At 35.8% G+C, this 18,409-nt stretch overlaps 1 protein-coding gene across 1 annotated transcript; it reads right to left on the bottom strand.

Annotated features, from left to right (window-relative positions):
• Positions 1-2,021: 2,021 nt before the first annotated feature.
• On the bottom strand, positions 2,022-3,155 carry LOC102272200 (actin-related protein T1). Its single transcript, XM_005901419.2, has one exon. The coding sequence runs from the start codon at positions 3,153-3,155 to the stop codon at positions 2,022-2,024; it is 1,134 nt and encodes a 377-aa protein (XP_005901481.2).
• Positions 3,156-18,409: the final 15,254 nt, after the last annotated feature.

The raw sequence follows: 18,409 nt of genomic DNA, 5'->3' as shown, positions 1-18,409 counted from the left end.
TTACAATTTCTTCTTTGACACATTTGTATTTTAGAAATGCCTTTTAATATTTCCAATTGAAGTCATTTATGTTTTTGGTTATTTTTTTTTTACAAATTTATAGGAGGAATTCCTTCAATTTTATATATATATATATATATATATATATATATATATATATATAGTCTAAATTTAATTAACATTTCTCTTTCTGAGAAATACAAGTATATTCAGATTTTTAGCTCCAACTTGTTTCCATGATTTATGTCCTTCTGTATTAGAGAATTGTCATTCTTATTATCATGTTGATACTATGAATGTGTACAGTCAGTATTTTTAAATTTACCTCCATGTTCACCATTCTTTAATGTTCATTATTTCTTAGTACACCATATATATCTTACTATGGGATTATTTTTATACATCCTCAAATAATCATGCAAAATCTCCTTTAGTTATGGACTATTGGGAGTAAACACATTCAGTTGTTTTCAGAAAGTATTTTTACCATCTTTCTTGGAATAGTTTTCCTGGATATATAATTCTATAGTTTGACAGTAATGTTTTCCTAGCTCTTTGAATGTCATGCTTCTGATTCCATTGTGGTTTTGCTAACCTGTCCGTAGGCAGAAGTGTGATATTCAACCACATGTCTCAAATGAATGTAAAAATAAAATACCTGATTTATAGTGATTTCTGTTTGATAATTTTCATTTTCATGGCTGTATTGTAAAATAAGCTAGCAATGTGATACCCTGAAAACATAGTTGGAAAGATGTGTGCAAAATAGAATTCCTTTTGTTTTAAGATGGTTTCAATTCATTCAGGATGATTTTTTTTAGTATAGTTCTTTTTGATTTGTTTCCACTCCCATCTTCTTTCCACCAGTATATCTTTTATTACATTCTTCTCCACCAACCTGTGTGCTCTAAAACCCAGTTCCTTGCAGAGTTTATGATTAACCTCTCTATCCAAAAATTTATCCCTTCTTGTCCACATCTGCCCCCCCCCTTAAGATTGAGGAGTATCAAAGAAAAGGGGGACTGAAACCAAGCAGGACCAATAGTTTATAACAACTATAAATGAAATATAACCTTTAAAGATTGTGATTTGCTACATGGCACACCTATAACTTATATTACACAGCAACTATACTTCAATTTAAAAAACAGAGGTATTGGTTCTTAATACTTCAACCAGGAGTATGGGCCCTAAGCTTAAAGATCGTTAAACAAATAGTGATTTCTGTGCACACCTCTCCTCTTTGACAAGGACAACAGCTCTATTTTATTTAGCTACCTAACAGTGAAAAGTAGTGAAAGGGTTAGTTAGTCATCTCTGACTCTTTGTGACCTCATAGACTGTAGCCCACTAGGTTCCTTTGCCTATGGAAGTCTCCAGGCAAGAATACTGAAGTGGGTAGCCATTCCCTTCTCCAGGGGATCTTCCCAACCCAGGGACTGAACCCAGGTCTCTCGCATTAAAGCCTTATTCTTTACTGTCTGAGCCACCAAGGAAGCCTGCCTAACAGTAGAGACTTGTGCTAATTAAGAACCAGTTGACTGAAAGGGTCATTTGAGCCCTAAGAGCTGAGTAGCATTCCTTCTACTTAATTCCCCTCCTTCCCTACATGTTCTCTTGTAATTCTGTCTTTACTTAGCACTGGATCTATCAGAAATATCTAAGACACTTGATTAAAATGAAGATTCTAGGGATCATACTGAATAAAGCTACTAGGCATTGAGGCTCACCTGCTTTCACTACAGATCCTGCAAGTGGACCCAGTTGTAACACATAACCCAAGGCTTTATCAGGAGGAAACAACTGAATAGGTCCCTGAGACAGGAAGGGTGGACTAGAATCACTTAAAAAGAATCAGTACCTAGATCAAAAGTTACTCTTATGCTATCAAAAATGAACCAAAACCCAAAATGCCATATCACTTTTATTGAATACATGCTGAAGCTCTAAAGGAAGATGTCACCTTCCACCAGTGCTCCTGTGATCTGACAATTTAAGCTGTCCCCTGTGCTCTGAATCCTTTAAAAGCATCTTCTCTGGACAACACATGCCCCAAACTCCATGAAGTCTGCAGAAGTGATCCACATTTGCTTGAAACTGCTCAAAGAGGTCACGATGGAAGCACCAATCCATGCAGAGAAACATCTGTCAGGAGAAGCAGTGATCTTGATGGGAGTGCCTCTGAAGGCCAGCTGTTCCAGTTCCTTCATAAGTCTTTCCTCAAGCCCAGGGAAGAGAGTGGTGCCCCCAGACAGAACAATTTCTGCAAAAAGATTCTTCTGGATATCGGTGTCACACTTCATAATGCTGCTGGAGACCATTTTTGATAGTCCTGGGTTGTGTACACCTAGGTGGTCAGGCGCAAAAAGAATCTCAGGTACCTGGTACAGCTGGTCCCCAAGGTGGATGACATTCCCATCTGGTAGCTTGTATTCTTTCATGATCTCCTCTGGCTTCTTACAGAGTTCTTTCTCTGGTTCCAAGGCAACATAGCACAGCGTCTCTTTTATGTCATCCACTAAGGCCTTGTTGAGTATGCAAGGGTAATTACACCCACTAGCCAGGAGGAGTCGGGTGAGGTGCTCTGTGATGTCCCTGCCTGCCACATAGAGCTTGGTGACAGCATGAGGCAGGGAGTAACCCTCAAAGATGGGGACAGTACAAGTGATCCCATCCCCACTGTCCACCACTAGGCCCGTGACAGCAGCAGAGGCATAGAGTGCTACGACCGCGTGGTTGGACAGGTAAAAGGCAGGCACATTGAAGGTCTCAAACATCACTTCTGTTGTCTTCTCGCGAGTCTCTCTTGGGTTCAAGGAGGGTTCAGTCATGAGCACAGGTCGTTGACAGGGTTTTACTCCCAGTTCCCACTCAAAAAGATACTTCCAGAGTTTCTCCATGTCATCCCATCTTGTTACCAGTCCACGTTCAATGGGGTAGTGCAACTGCAAGGCCTCATACTTGAACAGGGCATTTTCTCCCACAACATAATTTTTCTGATTGGCTTCTGGTAAAGCCATGTTGAATTTAGGATGCCCCACCACAGAACTGATGACATGACGGGGCCCAATCTCTCCAGACATACCTACTTTACAGAGTCCTGATCCATTGTCAAAAATTACGGCTGGAGTATCTAATGAGTATGGGTTAAACATGTCTGCAGGATGCTCTTCTGACCTTCACCAAAGTAAAGAAAGAACACGGCCACTTTTGTGAGATAACATGTACCTTTGGAAGTTTATCAGCCACAGGATTCCAAAGCTCTCAGGTTGGCACTGAGGCAGAGCTAGCAGGCTGTCCCCTATCCCCACCCTCAACCCATGAATCTTGTCCCTTTTGAGGCAGTGCAAGGCCTGCTGAGGCAATTTCAGTGATGACTGCTCCCTATGTAATAATGTAACCAAGGCAACAATTGTTCTCAGAGAGCATCAGAGGGTGTTGAAGGGGCGGGGTCTCTGAGCCACCAGTGCTCCTAGCTTGGAGAGACTTGAAACAGAGGAAGGCAAACCATACCTCTGAACCTCTTTTATAAGTCTGAACATGAAGCAAAGGCCTATCCTCAGAATCAAATGAAGTAGCCTAGCTGTGAGGTTGTCCCAGAAAGGTGGCTTCTATGCTCAACTGAGCTGCTGCTTGTGAGATGACAAGCATACTCTTTCCTTTGTTAATGGAAGTAACTAACCATCAAACACACATTCAGATTGGAGTAAAGATGTCTATAATCCAGTTCTAGAGGTGCTCTTTCTTTTATTCCCCCTTATATTTATTTTGTTTTAGAACAGTTTTACTGAGAAACATTTCATATATAATACTTTCACCCATTTATATGGTACATTTCCATGAATTTCAATATATTCACTATGTACAAACATTACAGAAGTCAAGTTTAGAATATTTTCCCTGCTCCCTTTAGCTATCACCTTCTTCAGGCCATCCTCATGAGCCCTGAAGACCACTAATATATTTTTTGTCTCTATAAATTTATCTCTTCTGATTTTTCACTTAAATGGAATTGTATGTATGGCCTTTCATGCCTGGCTTCATTTATTCAGCATACTTTATTCAAAGTTCTTCCATATGAATATAACACTTTTTTAAATACTATTTGATAGCATAACATTTTTTCCCACAGTATTTATTTGTAATCCCATCTTATTTCTGTAAGGTTGGTAGTAATATCTCCTTTTTTGAAACTTTTAAGAAAACTGGCATTTGGTTTAATTGATTCCTCCATTTTTTTCTATTCTCTATTTCAATCATTTCTATACTGTTTTTTAAAAAATAATTTTATTAATTTTGCTTGCTTCAGTTTGCTCTTCTTTTACCTGTATGTTAAGTTTGAAGCTTAGGCTATTGATGTAAAATCTTCTTTAAAAAAAAAAAATACAGACTGAGATGAATCATTTTATTTGTCAACTTGGCTGAGCAATTGTGCCCAGTTGTTTGGTCAAACAATAGCCTATAGATTATTATGAAAGTATTTTGTATATGTGATTAAGATTTAAAATCAGTTGGCTTAAATAATGGAGATTAATATCCATAAGATGGGTTAGCTCCATCCAAACATAAGGCATTTAGAGCAAAAACTGAAGTTTATGGGAGAAGCAGGAATTCTGCCTCAATACTGTAATGTAGGAAACCTTCTTTAGTTTTTAGCCTCTTATCCTGCCCTATAAATTTCACTCAAGACTGTAATATTATCATGGTTTAATTTATGCATCTACTTGACTTGGCTAAGAAATGGCCGGATATCTTATAGAACATTATTTCTAAGTGTGTCCATAAAGGTGTTTCTAGTATAAATTAGCATTTGAATTGTTAGATTGAGTAAAGTGTAGCCTTATTAATGAAAGTGGGTATTATTCAAATTGCTGAAAGCCCTGAATAGAACAAAAAGACAGAGGAAAGACAAATTTGCTCTTGATGTCTCTGGGATACCCATCTTTCGACATCTGACATGATGGGCATTCTTGTTTCATGGGTCTTCAGACTTGAACCAGAACTTTCACCACTGGATACCCTATTTATCAGATATTCAGGTTTGGACTAGAACTATATCACCAACATTCCTAGGCCTCCAGGTTACAGCTGGCAGTTGATGGGACTTCTTAGTATACAAAAATGCATGAATAAATATTTTTTTAAGCTATATGTCTATTCTATTCTATTGGTTTTGTTTTTCTGGAAAATCCTGAAGAATAGAAACATCAACTCTTCTTTTTTTCAGCTTCTTTGAGGTATACTTAATATACATTTGCTATGGTGATCCGTGATCAGTGTTCTTTGATGTTACTCTTATAATTTTGGGGATGTACCACAACCACAAATCAAGTCCTTATAAGAAGGCAAAACTACAAAATGTATATATTTTGACCACTACACTGACCAATCATTCACTGATCTCTTGACCTTTCCTGGAGCCTCTCAATTTCTGGAACAAAAAAATATTGAAACTAGGTCAATTAATAACCATACAATAGGGCTTCCCTGATGACTTGGTGCTGAAGAATCCACCCGCAAATGTAGGAGACTCGGGTTTGATCCTTGATCTGGGAAGATCCCACATGCCTCAGAGCAACTAAGCCTGTGCACCACAACTACTAAGCCTATGTTCTAGAACCTGGGAAGTCACGACTACTGAGCCCAAGTGCTGTAATTACTGAAGCCTATGTGCCCTAGACTCTATGCTCCATAACAAGAGAAGCCACTGCAATGAGAAACTTGCACACTGCAATTAGAGAGTAGCCCCCACTTGCTACAAGTAGAGAAAGCCTATGTGTAGCAATGAAGACCATGTGCAGCCAAAATAAATAAATAAAATTATTTTAAAAAATAACCATACAATAACCTCTAAGTGTTTAAGTGAATGGAAGAGTCACACAACTCTCACTTGAAATCAAAAGCTAGAAATGATTAAGTTCAGTGAGGAAAGTATGCCAAAAGCTGGGATAGGCTGAAAGTTAGGCCTCTGGCACCAAACAGCCAAGTTTTGAGTGCAAAGGAAAAATTCTTGAAGGAAATAGAAAAGTGCTCATAAGATTTAAGGAAAGAGGCCATTTCCATCACGACAAAGTACAGGTGAAGCAACAAGTGCTGATACAGAAGCTGCAGCAAGTTATCTAGAATACCTAGCTAAGATGATGAAGGTAGCTATACTAAAAATCATTTTAGTAGATTTTCTTTTTTTTTTTTTTTACTGGTACCAAAATGTAGTTTATTTTAATACCAACTGAAAAAATAGACCTTATATAGTCTATTATTTCAATGAAGTTTTATTATTACTTTTATTTTCAAAGTTGGTAGCAAAGTTACGGTTAACAATATAGCTGGGCATACACACTGAGGAAACCAGAAGGGAAAGAGACACGTGTACCCCAATGTTCATCGCAGCATTGTTTATAATAGCCAGGACATGGAAGCAACCTAAATGTCCATCAGCAGATGAATGGATAAGAAAGCTGTGGTACATATACACAATGGAGTATTACTCAGCCATTAAAAGAATACATTTGAATCAGTTATAATGAGGTGGATGCAACTGGAGCCTATTATACAGAGTGAAGTAAGCCAGAAGGAAAAACATAAATACAGTATACTAACATATATATGGAATTTAGGAAGATGGTAACAATAACCCGGTGTACGAGACAGCAAAAAGAGACACTGATGTATAGAACAGTCTTATGGACTCTGTGGGAGAGGGAGAGGGTGGGAAGATTTGGGAGAATGACATTGAAACATGTAAAATATCATGTAAGAAACGAGTTGCCAGTCCAGGTTCGATACACGATACTGGATGCTTGGGGCTAGTGCACTGGGACGACCAAGAGGGATGGTATGGGGAGGGAGGAGGGAGGAGTGTTCAGGATGGGGAACACATGTATACCTGTGGCGGATTCATTTTGATATTTGGCAAAACTAATACAATTATGTAAAGTTTAAAAATAAAATAAAATTTATAAAATAAAATAAAATAAAATTCAAAAAAAAAAAAAAAACAATATGAAGTTTTTCTTTATAAGTGAAATTCCTTTAAAAGTGTTGAAAGGCATTCTAGGATGGGCTTGCAAGGAAAATCAATCATTCCAATATTTATAAATAGGATACTTGATGAATTGAGATTTATTCCTTTAACTTCCTCACTAACTTGTCCTGATTTGTCAGGTTTTTTACTCATTTGGTATCGTAAAAGTAGTTTAGGCCTAAGCCTTTTAGCTGGAGCAATTATTTCCATTTTCCATGATTTATCTTCAGTTTTCCAAATATACAGTAAAACAATACAATAATCACTGCAGGAAGGAATGATCAGTTACATTGGATCATGTTCATTTACCTTTTAATTTCATTTAAGGGATATTAATATTAGTCATAAAAGCTTTACAGTTTCAGCACACATACATGCAATCACAGAATTAAAAATCTTTATACCTTTTAAGAAAAGGGTTCCGCTTTGTTCAATGTATCAAAGTCAAATTTAAGTTTAAAGAAATACACTTCTATTAAATACAGCAGCCATCACTTACCTTAAAGTTTATGGATAAAGTTCAGTACTGATCCAAGGATGCTGGCATTTGTTTCATTGTTTATTTTCCTTTTCTCATGGTGGACATGCAATTCAACTGTCTCCTTACATCAAATGGGGGCATCTGTACTTGAATAAGCAGCATTTCTCAACTTCAGAACAGATGCAGTGAACCTTGGCTGTATATGCATGCTCGTTGTGTGAAGGCTAGCCTAAGGAAAACAGGGGTGTCAAACTAGCTGCTATGAGCAAACATCGTCTTTTTTTCGAGGTGGAACCTCAAGAATGATTTTGTTCTTATATCTCATCTCAAACAACCAATAATCTTTTTATTCAAAAGATGGTATATACCAAGTTAAAGACAGGGTATTATAAATCTAGAATAATTGGTGGTACATTATAGAAATGCAGAAACTAGGGATAGTTGAGAGGGAGGGCTTTGATGCCAGCATCCTTGGATCAGTACTGAACTTTAGTAGATTTTCAATGGAGGTAAAACAGCCTTCAATCAGAAGATGTCATCTAGGACTCTCATAGCAAGAGAGAAGTCAGTGCTAGCTTTAAAGTTTGAAAATACAAGCTGATTCTTTTGTTAGGGGTTAATGCAGCTGGTGAGGAAAAGGAAATGGCAACCCACTCCAGCATTCTTGCCTAGAGAATTCTGTGGACAGAGGAGCCTGGTGGGCTGCTGTCTATGGGGTCACACAGAGTCAGACATGACTGAAGTGACTTAGCAGCAGCAGCAGCAGCAGTGCAGCTGGTGACTTTAAGTTGAAGCCAAAGCTCATTTACCGTTTAGAAAATTCCAAGGCCCTTAAGAATTATGCTAAATCCACTCTGCCTGTGCTCTATGAAACAACAAAGTCCGGGTGACAGTACATCTGTTTACAACATGGTTTACCAAATATTTTAATCCCACCATTGAGATCTAATGCTCAGAAAAAAAAAAAAAAAAAAAAAAAACCTTAAAAATATTACAGCTCATGGATATTATAGCACCTGGTCACCCAAGAATTCTGATGGAAAGGTACAACAGGATTAATGTTGTTTTCATACCTGCTAACATAATATCCATTCTGCAGGCCATGGATGAAGGAGTTATTTTGACTTTCAAGTCTTTATCACTTAAGAAATACATTTTGCAAGTCTATAGCTGCCATAGATAGGGGTTTCTCTGATGGATCTAGACAAAGTACACTGAAAACCGTTGGGAAAAGACTCACCACTCTAGGTGCCATTAAGAAAATTTGTGATTCATAGGAAAGGATCAAAATATTAACATTAACAGGAGTTTGGAAGAAGTTGATTCCAAACCTCATGGATGATGTTGAGGGACTCAAGGCTTCAATGGAGGATGTAACTCCAGATGTGGTAGAAGTAGGAAGCATCCTAGAATTAGAATTGCAGTCTAAAGAGATGACTGAATTGCTCTAACCTCATGATAAAACTTTAACAGGCAAGAAGGTGCTTCTTATGGATAAGCAAAAAAACTTCTGTCTTGATGTGGAATCTATTTCTGTGGAAATGCTGTGAAGATTGTTGAAATGACAATAGAAGATTTAGAATGTTGCATACACTTGTGATAAGGCAGCAACAGGGTTTGAGAGAACTGACTCAAATTATAAAAGTTCTCTGGGAATAAATAGCTATCAAACGGCATGGACGTTTATAGCAGCTTTATTTATAACTGCCAAAATGTGTAAACAAACAAGATATTCTTCAGTAGGTGACTGGATGGAATATGTTACATTGAATCAATGGAACAGTTTTCAATGCTAAAAATAAACAATCTGTCAAGTCATGAAAAGACATGGAGAAAACTTAAGTGCGTCTTGTAAGTGAAAGAAGCCAATCTGAAAAGGCTACATATTGTATGATTCCAACTATATGACATTCTGGAAAAGGCAAGATTATGAGACAGTAAAAAATAAAAAAAATCAGTGGTTTCCAGCAGTGTGGGCATGAGGTGGAGGAGGTATGACTAGGCAGAGCACAGAGGATTTTTAGGCCAGCGGAAATCCTGAAACTTTAAATCTGTTGAAGAGTACATTTCAATTTGCCCCTACTTCCAACCCTTGGCAACCACCATTCTACTTCTTGCTCCTATGAGTTGTACTATTTAAGATACCTCATGCAATTAGAATTATATAATAATGTTCCTTTTGTGACTGGCTTATTTTACTTAGCATAACATCTACAAGATTCATCCATGCTGTCACATATGCCAACATTTCACTCATTTTAGCTGAAAAATATTTTTCATAAATATTTTTTCATAAAAATATTTTTAGCTGAAAAATGTGTTGGTATACCATATTTTCTCTATCTACTCATCTGCTGATAGAGCTTTAGGTTTTTTCCAAACCTTGAAAATTATGAATAATGCTGCAATAAACATGAGAGCATAAATACCTCTTCCAAATTCTAAATTATTTTGGGTAAATACTCAGAAGTGGGAAAATGTATCATATGGTAGCTACAGTTTCAATATTTTGAGGAAACCCCATACTGTTTCCATCACAGCCACACCACTTCATATTCCCATCAAAAATGTAGAAAGGTTCCAATTTTCCCACATTTTTATTAACACTTGTTAACCTGTATTTTTCTTTTTGATTATAGACATCCTAATTGTGAGGTAATCTTTCCTTGTGGTTTTAATTTGTATTGGCCTGATGATTAGTTACATTGAGCATGTATTCATATACCTGTTGACCATTTCTATGTCTTCTTTGGAGATATGTCTATTTAATTCCTTTAACCATTTTTTAATCAGGCTATTTGCTTTTTTGTTTTTTTTTAATATTTTATTTTTTAACTTTACAATATTGTATTGGTTTTGCCATATATCAACATGAATCTGCCACAGGTATACACGTGTTCCCCATCCTGAACCCTCCTCCCTCCTCCCTCCCCTTACCATCCCTCTGGGTCATCCCAGTGCACTAGCCCCAAGCATCCAGTATCGTGCATCAAACCTGGACTGGCGACTCATTTCATACATGATATTATACATGTTTCAGTGCCATTCTCCCAAATGATCCTATCCAAAAGACTGTTCTATACATCAGTGTCTCTTTTGCTGTCTCGTATACAGGGTTATTGTTACCATCTTTCTAAATTCCATATATATGTGTTAGTATACTGTATTGGTGTTTTTCTTTCTGGGTTACTTCACTCTGTATAATAGGCTCCAGTTTCATCCACCTCATTAGAGTTGATTCAAATGTATTTTGGTATTACATCGTGGGAATTCCTTATATATTTTGGAGATTAATACATTATCAGATATATGGTTTGTAAATGTTGTTTCCTATCCCATAGCTTTCCTTTTCATTCTGTTCATACGTCCTTTGCTGTGCAGAATCATTCAGTTTGAAATATTCATACTTATTAACTTTGTTTCTTTTTCTGCCTGTGATTCTAGTGTCATATCCAAAAAATCATTGCACAGAGCAATAACATGAAGCTTTCTCCTGCATCTTCTTCTAGGAGTTTTACAGTTTCAGGTCTTTTAAGAATTCAATCCATATTGAATTGACTTTTTTGTGTACAAGTAAGATAAAGGTTTAGTTTCAATCTTTCACATGTGGATATCTAGTTGTTGCAGCACCCTTTGTTGAAGAGACAACCCTGTGTACATGTGATCTTGGCACCTTTGTCAAAGATCAGTTGATCATATATATGTGGATTTATTTATGGTTTTTCTAATCTGTTCCATTGGTCTCTATGTCTGTCTTCATGCCAATATCATGCTGTTTTATTACTGCAGCTTTTTAATAAATTTTGAAATCAAAATGTGTGATACCTCCAACTTTATTTTTCTTCCTGAAGATTGCTGTGGATATTTGGAGTCCTTTTCAAACTTGCTAAGCCTTGTTTTGTGATCCCTTCACTTTATGCTTATCTGTGCCCTTAAAGTTGAAATCAGTCATGTAGGCATATCAGTCAGTTCAGTCGCTCAGTCGTGTAGGACTCTTTGCAACCCTATGGACTGCAGCACGCCAGGCCTCCCTGTCCATCACCAACTCCCGGAATTTACCCAAACTCATGTCCATTGACTCAGTGATGCCATCCAACCATGTCATTCTCTGTCGTCCCCTTCTTCTCCCACCTTCAATCTTTCCCAGCATTTGGGTCTTTTCAAATGAGTCAGCTCTTTGCATCAGGTGGCCAAAGTACTGGAGTTTCAGCTTCAACATCAGTTCTTCCAATAAACACTCAGGACTGACCTCTTTTAAGATGGACTGGGTGGATCTCCTTGTAGTCTAATGGACTCTCAAGAGTCTTCTCCAACACCACAGTTCAAAAGCATCAATTCTTCAGCACTCAACTTTCTTTATAGTCCAACTCTCACATCCATACATGAGTACTGGAAAAACCATAGCCTTGACTAGATGGACTTTTGTTGGCAAAGAAATGTCTCTGCTTTTTAATATGCTGTCTAAGTTGGTCATAACTTTCCTGCCAAGGAGTAAGCGTCTTTTAATTTCATGGCTGCAGTCACCATCTGCAGTGATTTTGAAGCCCAAAAAATCATCTGCCACTGTTTCCACTGTTTCCAACTATTTGCCATGAAGTGATGGGACCAGATGCCATGATCTTAGTTTTCTGAATGTTGAGCTTTAAGCCAACTTTTTCATTTTCCTCTTTCACTTTCATCAAGATGCTCTTCAGTTCTGTTTCACTTTCTGCCATAAGGGTGGTGTCATCTGCATATCTGAGGTTATTGATCATATAGGCATCATATAGTTGGGTCTTATTTTATTCATTCAACCACCATATGTCTTTTGATCACGTAATTTAATTTGTTTACATTTAAAGTAATTGTTGGTAGGTCAGGACTTATTATTGCCACATTGTTAATGGGTTTCTGGATGTTTTAACATTTCTTTGTCTCTATTATTCTCTCTTGCTCTGTTCCTTTGTTCCATATTGGTATACTTTTATTCACTTCTCTTTATTTTGAATTCATCTGCTATAGGTTTATTTATTTATTTATTTTGGTTACCCTGAGGCTTGCTTGAAACATCTTATTGATATAATAGTCTATTTTAAGCTAATAAAAACTTAACTTCGTTTACACGCAAAAACTCTGCCTTTTGCTCCCTCCCCACATACTATGCATTTGATTTCACATTTTATGTGTTTTTATACTGTGTATTTTATTGTTATTTTGAGTTTTCTGCCTCATAAGTCCTATAAATATTCATATCATTAGGTTCTGTTTCTGGAGATTAACTTTATTTGCTTTTTGGAGGGGTTACATTCCACATTTCTTAGTTTTCCTTCACTCTTTGTGTTGATATCTGCATACTGAAGAAAATACCCAGTTCTCCCAAGTGTTCACAGATCGACCTTGTACAGGAGGAGACTCTCACCAGTTAATCTGGTCAGAGATTGTAGGAGCCTCTCAAAACGTTGTACTGGTTCAAATATCCATCACTGTTCTTAGTGAGCCCCTGCCATGTAAAGTAGTTTGATCCTATCAGTGGTCTGAGATGGGTGAGACAAAATCCAATCCCCTAGGTAGCCTCTAGAACTGGATGTGTGATCCAATTCTTTACTTCACCAGATAGAAACAGAATCTGATGTTTTATCTACTCATTCTGTGCAGAGCTAGAAGAAGGGACTATGATTAAGTATTTGTGTTCTAGCCCAAATGACTGTGTATGTTCTTAGTGAGACCAGTGAGACAGGTTAAGACAGAAACCAGTACTTTTGGAATCCCTAGAAAAGTTTGAATGTTGGACATGTGGGCAACTATTTCATCCTCCAGGAAGAAACCAAAAGCTGAGGGTTTCCTTCCAATCATATGGCACTATGCCAGAGGCAAGACTTCCAATGAGAGGACATCTTGCATTTTCCCTACCAGCTTCAATGTAGCTAGTTTCATGCTTACTCCAGATGCAGCATCCTTTCAACTAGATTCTGAATTTCTGATGAATTTGTCTATGTATTTTTGTTGAATTGGTGTATCCACATGGGGTGTAAAGGTCCAAGGCTTCCTATTCAACTGCCTTTTAGATGTTACCCTCTCAACTGTATCTCTATGCAATTGAAATGAATACTATACATTTAAAATATTTCACCTATAATAGCATCAAAGAGAATACTTAGGAATAAATGTAACAAAATATTTATGACTTCTATACCAAGAAAACACACAATAATGAAAAAAAATGGATAAAAGCTAAACAAAATTGAATTAATTCCCAAATCATGAATTATAAGGCTTAATATTGTCAAAATGATAATACTTCCCATATTAATTTACAGATTCATCACAATTATTAACAAAATCTCAGCTTGTTACAGCAACTGATAAATCAATTCTAAAATTCTCATTGGAATGCAGGAAATTGAGAATAGCCAAACCAAGCTTGAAAAAGATCAGATTTGGATGACTAAAACTTCCTGATTTAAAAATTACTACTAAGCTACTATAATCAGGACAGTGTAGCACTTGCCTGTGTCTATATACATAAGTAGAATAGAGTTATAATTTATAATTAAGTGTATACATTTTTAGTCAATTGAGTTTTGAAAATAGTGCAGTGATGAGTGCAGTCACTATGGAAAACACCATGGAAGTACCTCAAAAAATTAAAAATAGAACTACTATATGACCTGTCAAATTCACTTCTGAGTATTTATCACAAGAAAACAAAAATATTACCTTGGAAAGATATATGCACCCCCTTCTTCCATGAAACATTGTTTACAAGAGCCAAGATATGTAAAAAACCATGTCTATCATTAAATAAAGGATAAAGAAAACGTGGTATGCATGTACACACACACACAATGGAATATTATTAAGTCATAAAAAGAAGGAAATATTGCCATCTGCTACATCATGTATAAACTTTTAGGACACTATGCTAAGTGACATAAGTGGACAGAGAAAGACAAATACTGCATGATCTTATTGATATGTAGATTTAAACAAAAGAGAGATTATAGATACAGAAACAAGTTGGTAGATTTCAGAAATTGCAGATGGGGAGTGGGTCACATGGGTGAAGGAGGTTAAAAGGTATACACTTCAAGTTATAAAATGAATACGTCATGAGAGTGTAATGTGCACTGTGGTGACTGCAATAATAGTGTATTGCATACTTGAGAGTTGACAATAAGGTAGATCTTAAAGTTCTTATCACAAGAAAAAATTGTATAACTATGTATATGTTAACTGGATTTATTGAGGTTATCATTTTGAAATATATACAAATATTGAATCATGTTATAAATCTAAAATTAATGTAATGCTACCTCCATTGTAATTCCATATATAGATAACAGGTGAGGAAATAAAAATATTTAATATTATTATTCATTAAGGAAATGTTAATTAAACCACAATGATATACACCTATCAAACGACTTAAATAAAAACTACTGGCAATGCCAAATGCTAACATAGATGCAAAACAACTAGATAACTCATAAATTTCTGTTGGAAATATAATATGGTACAGCCACTCTTGGAAAAAGCCATTACTTAAAACCTAAAAATGACTTTACCATGCAACCATTGCACTCCTCAGCATTTATCCTAGAGAAATAAAAACTAACTTTGACACAAAATGTCTGTATATAAATGTTTAGAGGAGCTTGATTCCTAAAAGTCAAAATTAGAAAGAACTCAGATGTCCTTCAATGGATGAATACTGTTACATCCATATCATCAAAAATTACTTCACAATGAAAAGGAATGAACTACCGATGTAATCTGTTAATCTTCAGGGAATCATAGTAAGTTAAAATATACATATACTAGAATTTTACATACAATATGATTACATGAATAAAAGATACTTTAATGACAAAATTATAGAAGTGGAGAACAGATTGATGGTTACCAGGAAGTCAGGAGGGGGTAACTGGAACAGTGAAGTGTGTGGGTGATAAAATGGCAATATAAGGGATCTTTACGGTGGTGGAAACATTCTTTGTCTGGACTGTATTGATGTTAATACCTTGGTTATAATATTGTACTGCAGTGTTGCAAGATGTTACCATTGGGTTAAGACTAGGTAAAAACTACATGGATTCTCTTTGTATTATTTTTTACAACTGCATGTGAACATATATTTGTCTTCAAATAAAAATTTGATTTTAAAAAGAGTAGTATTTTCAAAAGATAAAGCTGGGATAACTGCACAGACACATGCAAATGAATGGCATTCAACCACCTACCCCCAATCACACAAAAATTAACTCAAAACACATCAAAAACTCAAGTAAAAGAGCTGAAATTATAGTATATTCTTAGATGAATAAAACAGGTATAATGAATATGGAAAATGATTTAAATAGGCATTTGTCCAAAGACTACATATGAATGACCAATAAGCATATAAGATATTTAACATCACTAATCATTAAGGAAATGCAAATCAAAGCCATAGTGATGTACTATTTCATGCCCACTACAATATTTATAGTTCAAAAGACAGAAAATAACAAATGTTGGCAAGAATGTGGAGAAATCAGAGCTATCGTGCATTGCTATTTAGAATGTAAAATGTTACAACCACTTTGTAAAATAGTCTCACAATTCCTCGCAAGGTTAAACACAGTTATCAGATGACCCAGCCTTTCAACTATTAAGTATAGAACTAAGAGAAATGAAGATATATATCTACATGAATATTGCACATAAATGTTCCCAGCAGCATTATTTATTATTTGCAATATCTGAAACGTGAAAATAACCCAAATGTTGGTCAACTGAAAAAAAATGGACAAATCAATTCTGGATATTCATCCACAATAATTAATGAAGTATTGATCATGATATTAAAAGTAGGAGAAACCAAAGCCCATATATTATATGATTCAATTAATATGATGTTAGTTAAATGAAGAAGGGGTAGTTGCTATGTTGTTGCCAAGTCGTGTCTGACTCTTTGGAACCCCATGAGCTATATCCTGCCAGGCTCCTCGGTCCATGGGATTTCCCAGGCAAGAATACTGGAATGGGTTGCCATTTTCTTCTCCAGGGGATCTTCCCGACCCAGGGCTTGAACCCATGTATCTTGGATTCGTAGACAGATTCTTTACTGCTGAGCCACGAGGGAAGCCCCCCTAATTGCTATAAGATTTATTTATTTGTAAAATGAAATAATCTGGAATTAGTGGTGATGGATGCACAATTATATAGCTATAGTAAAAAAAAAAAAAAGAAGTGTATTATCAAAACTGGGTCCTTTATTCCTGGTGATCTTTCTTGGTCTGATAATATTTAACAGATATAATTCTTTACTGTATAGTCTAACTTCTGCTTCATGATACACAAATACACACATATGTATTTACATATTCTAAAATATGCACATATATAAAATATATCTTTATGACACACTTCATTATTTTTTCATTTAATGACTTAAATACTTTTTTTTCATAAGGTATATCTTGATCACCCAGTATAACAGAGTAAGCTCTATGATTTATCTTCCATGGCACTTATCACCACATAGGGTGGCCAACTCTATAATTTGCCTGAAACTTTCTGAGCTTTGCTGAAAAGCCTCATGTACAGGGAATCCCCTCAGCCCCAGGAAATCCAGGACAATTGATCACTGTACAACCTACAATTTTGTTTATTAGTCTTTCATTCCTCTATAACATAACCTCTAAGAGAATAGGGACTTGATCTGTCTTCTTAACGTCTATATCCCATACTTTAAAATATTTGCACATTATTAGTTTATATTCATTCCTTGAAATTGTCTTATTTTTATATACTTATCTAAGTTATATCATATTCAAATCCTATTTTTATGTTTTATTTAAACTTGATTTTTAAGATAATAAAATAATATACATCAAATCAATATATTAAGTCTTCCTCTCCAGCAATGCTATCTTGCCATACATATATTGATTTCCACTAGCTGTGATCATTGATAAATTATAGAAGTAGTAGCATGATTATATACACCTATAGATCAAATTTTATTAGCTCTTCATTATATACTGAAGTGAGAATTTTCTTATTCTTGCAAAAATATGCCTTGTGTTCTAACTAGGTGCCAGACATTTGTCTAGATATAGTGAGTACAATGATCATCTTATAATCTAATAGGACAAAGATTCACATGGAAGACTTTCTCAGAGTAATGACAATAGATACCGTTAGTGGTCTTCCCATATTTGCTTAGTTGTTAATTTCCCAGCTCAAAGCAAATGAAGTAAATGAAGGGATAAAGTGGAAGTAGATGAGATTAAAAAAAAAAAGAGAGCTATAAAAGGACAGCTCTCACATGGTCTTGTGGAACATAATAAGGATTATAGATTTTATCCTAAGTGTAATAGGAAATTACTAGAGCATTTTAGAAAGGTGGAAATATATAATCCAACTTAGTGTCAGTTTGTACTATATGAGTAAAGGCATTAATAGAGGGTAAAGACACCAGAGAAATTTGATAGATGTTGAGCACAATCCAGTCTAGAAATAAGGAGGATGAGTTAAAGAAGATTAGCACATAATACCATCAGAACTTCTAGGACTTGATGATAATTTGGATGTAAAAGGTGAGGTAAAGGTGGAGGTAATGAGAATAACTTGCTAATTTGATGCTTAAGCAACTGGAGAGATGGATAAACCGTTGACTGATGTATGAAATATTAGGGGATTATTAAAACTAAGCTAGAGCTTGAGAATCTAGGTACATGATATTTGCTATTTTGAGACTTCCATATAATAATATGAAATATTTGTGTATGCAAATCTGGAACTCTGAAGATACCTTGACTTGAGGTAAAATGTCATGAAGTAAAGTGAAAGTGTTAGTCACTCAGTCATGTCTAACTTTTTGTGACCCCATGTGTTGGAGCCCACCAGGTTCCTCTCTCCATGGGATTTCCCAGGCTATA

The sequence above is a fragment of the Bos mutus genome, chromosome X (assembly GCF_027580195.1).
Source record: "Bos mutus isolate GX-2022 chromosome X, NWIPB_WYAK_1.1, whole genome shotgun sequence".
Taxonomy (NCBI): domain Eukaryota; kingdom Metazoa; phylum Chordata; class Mammalia; order Artiodactyla; family Bovidae; genus Bos; species Bos mutus.
This window is presented reverse-complemented; position numbering and strand designations above follow the sequence as displayed.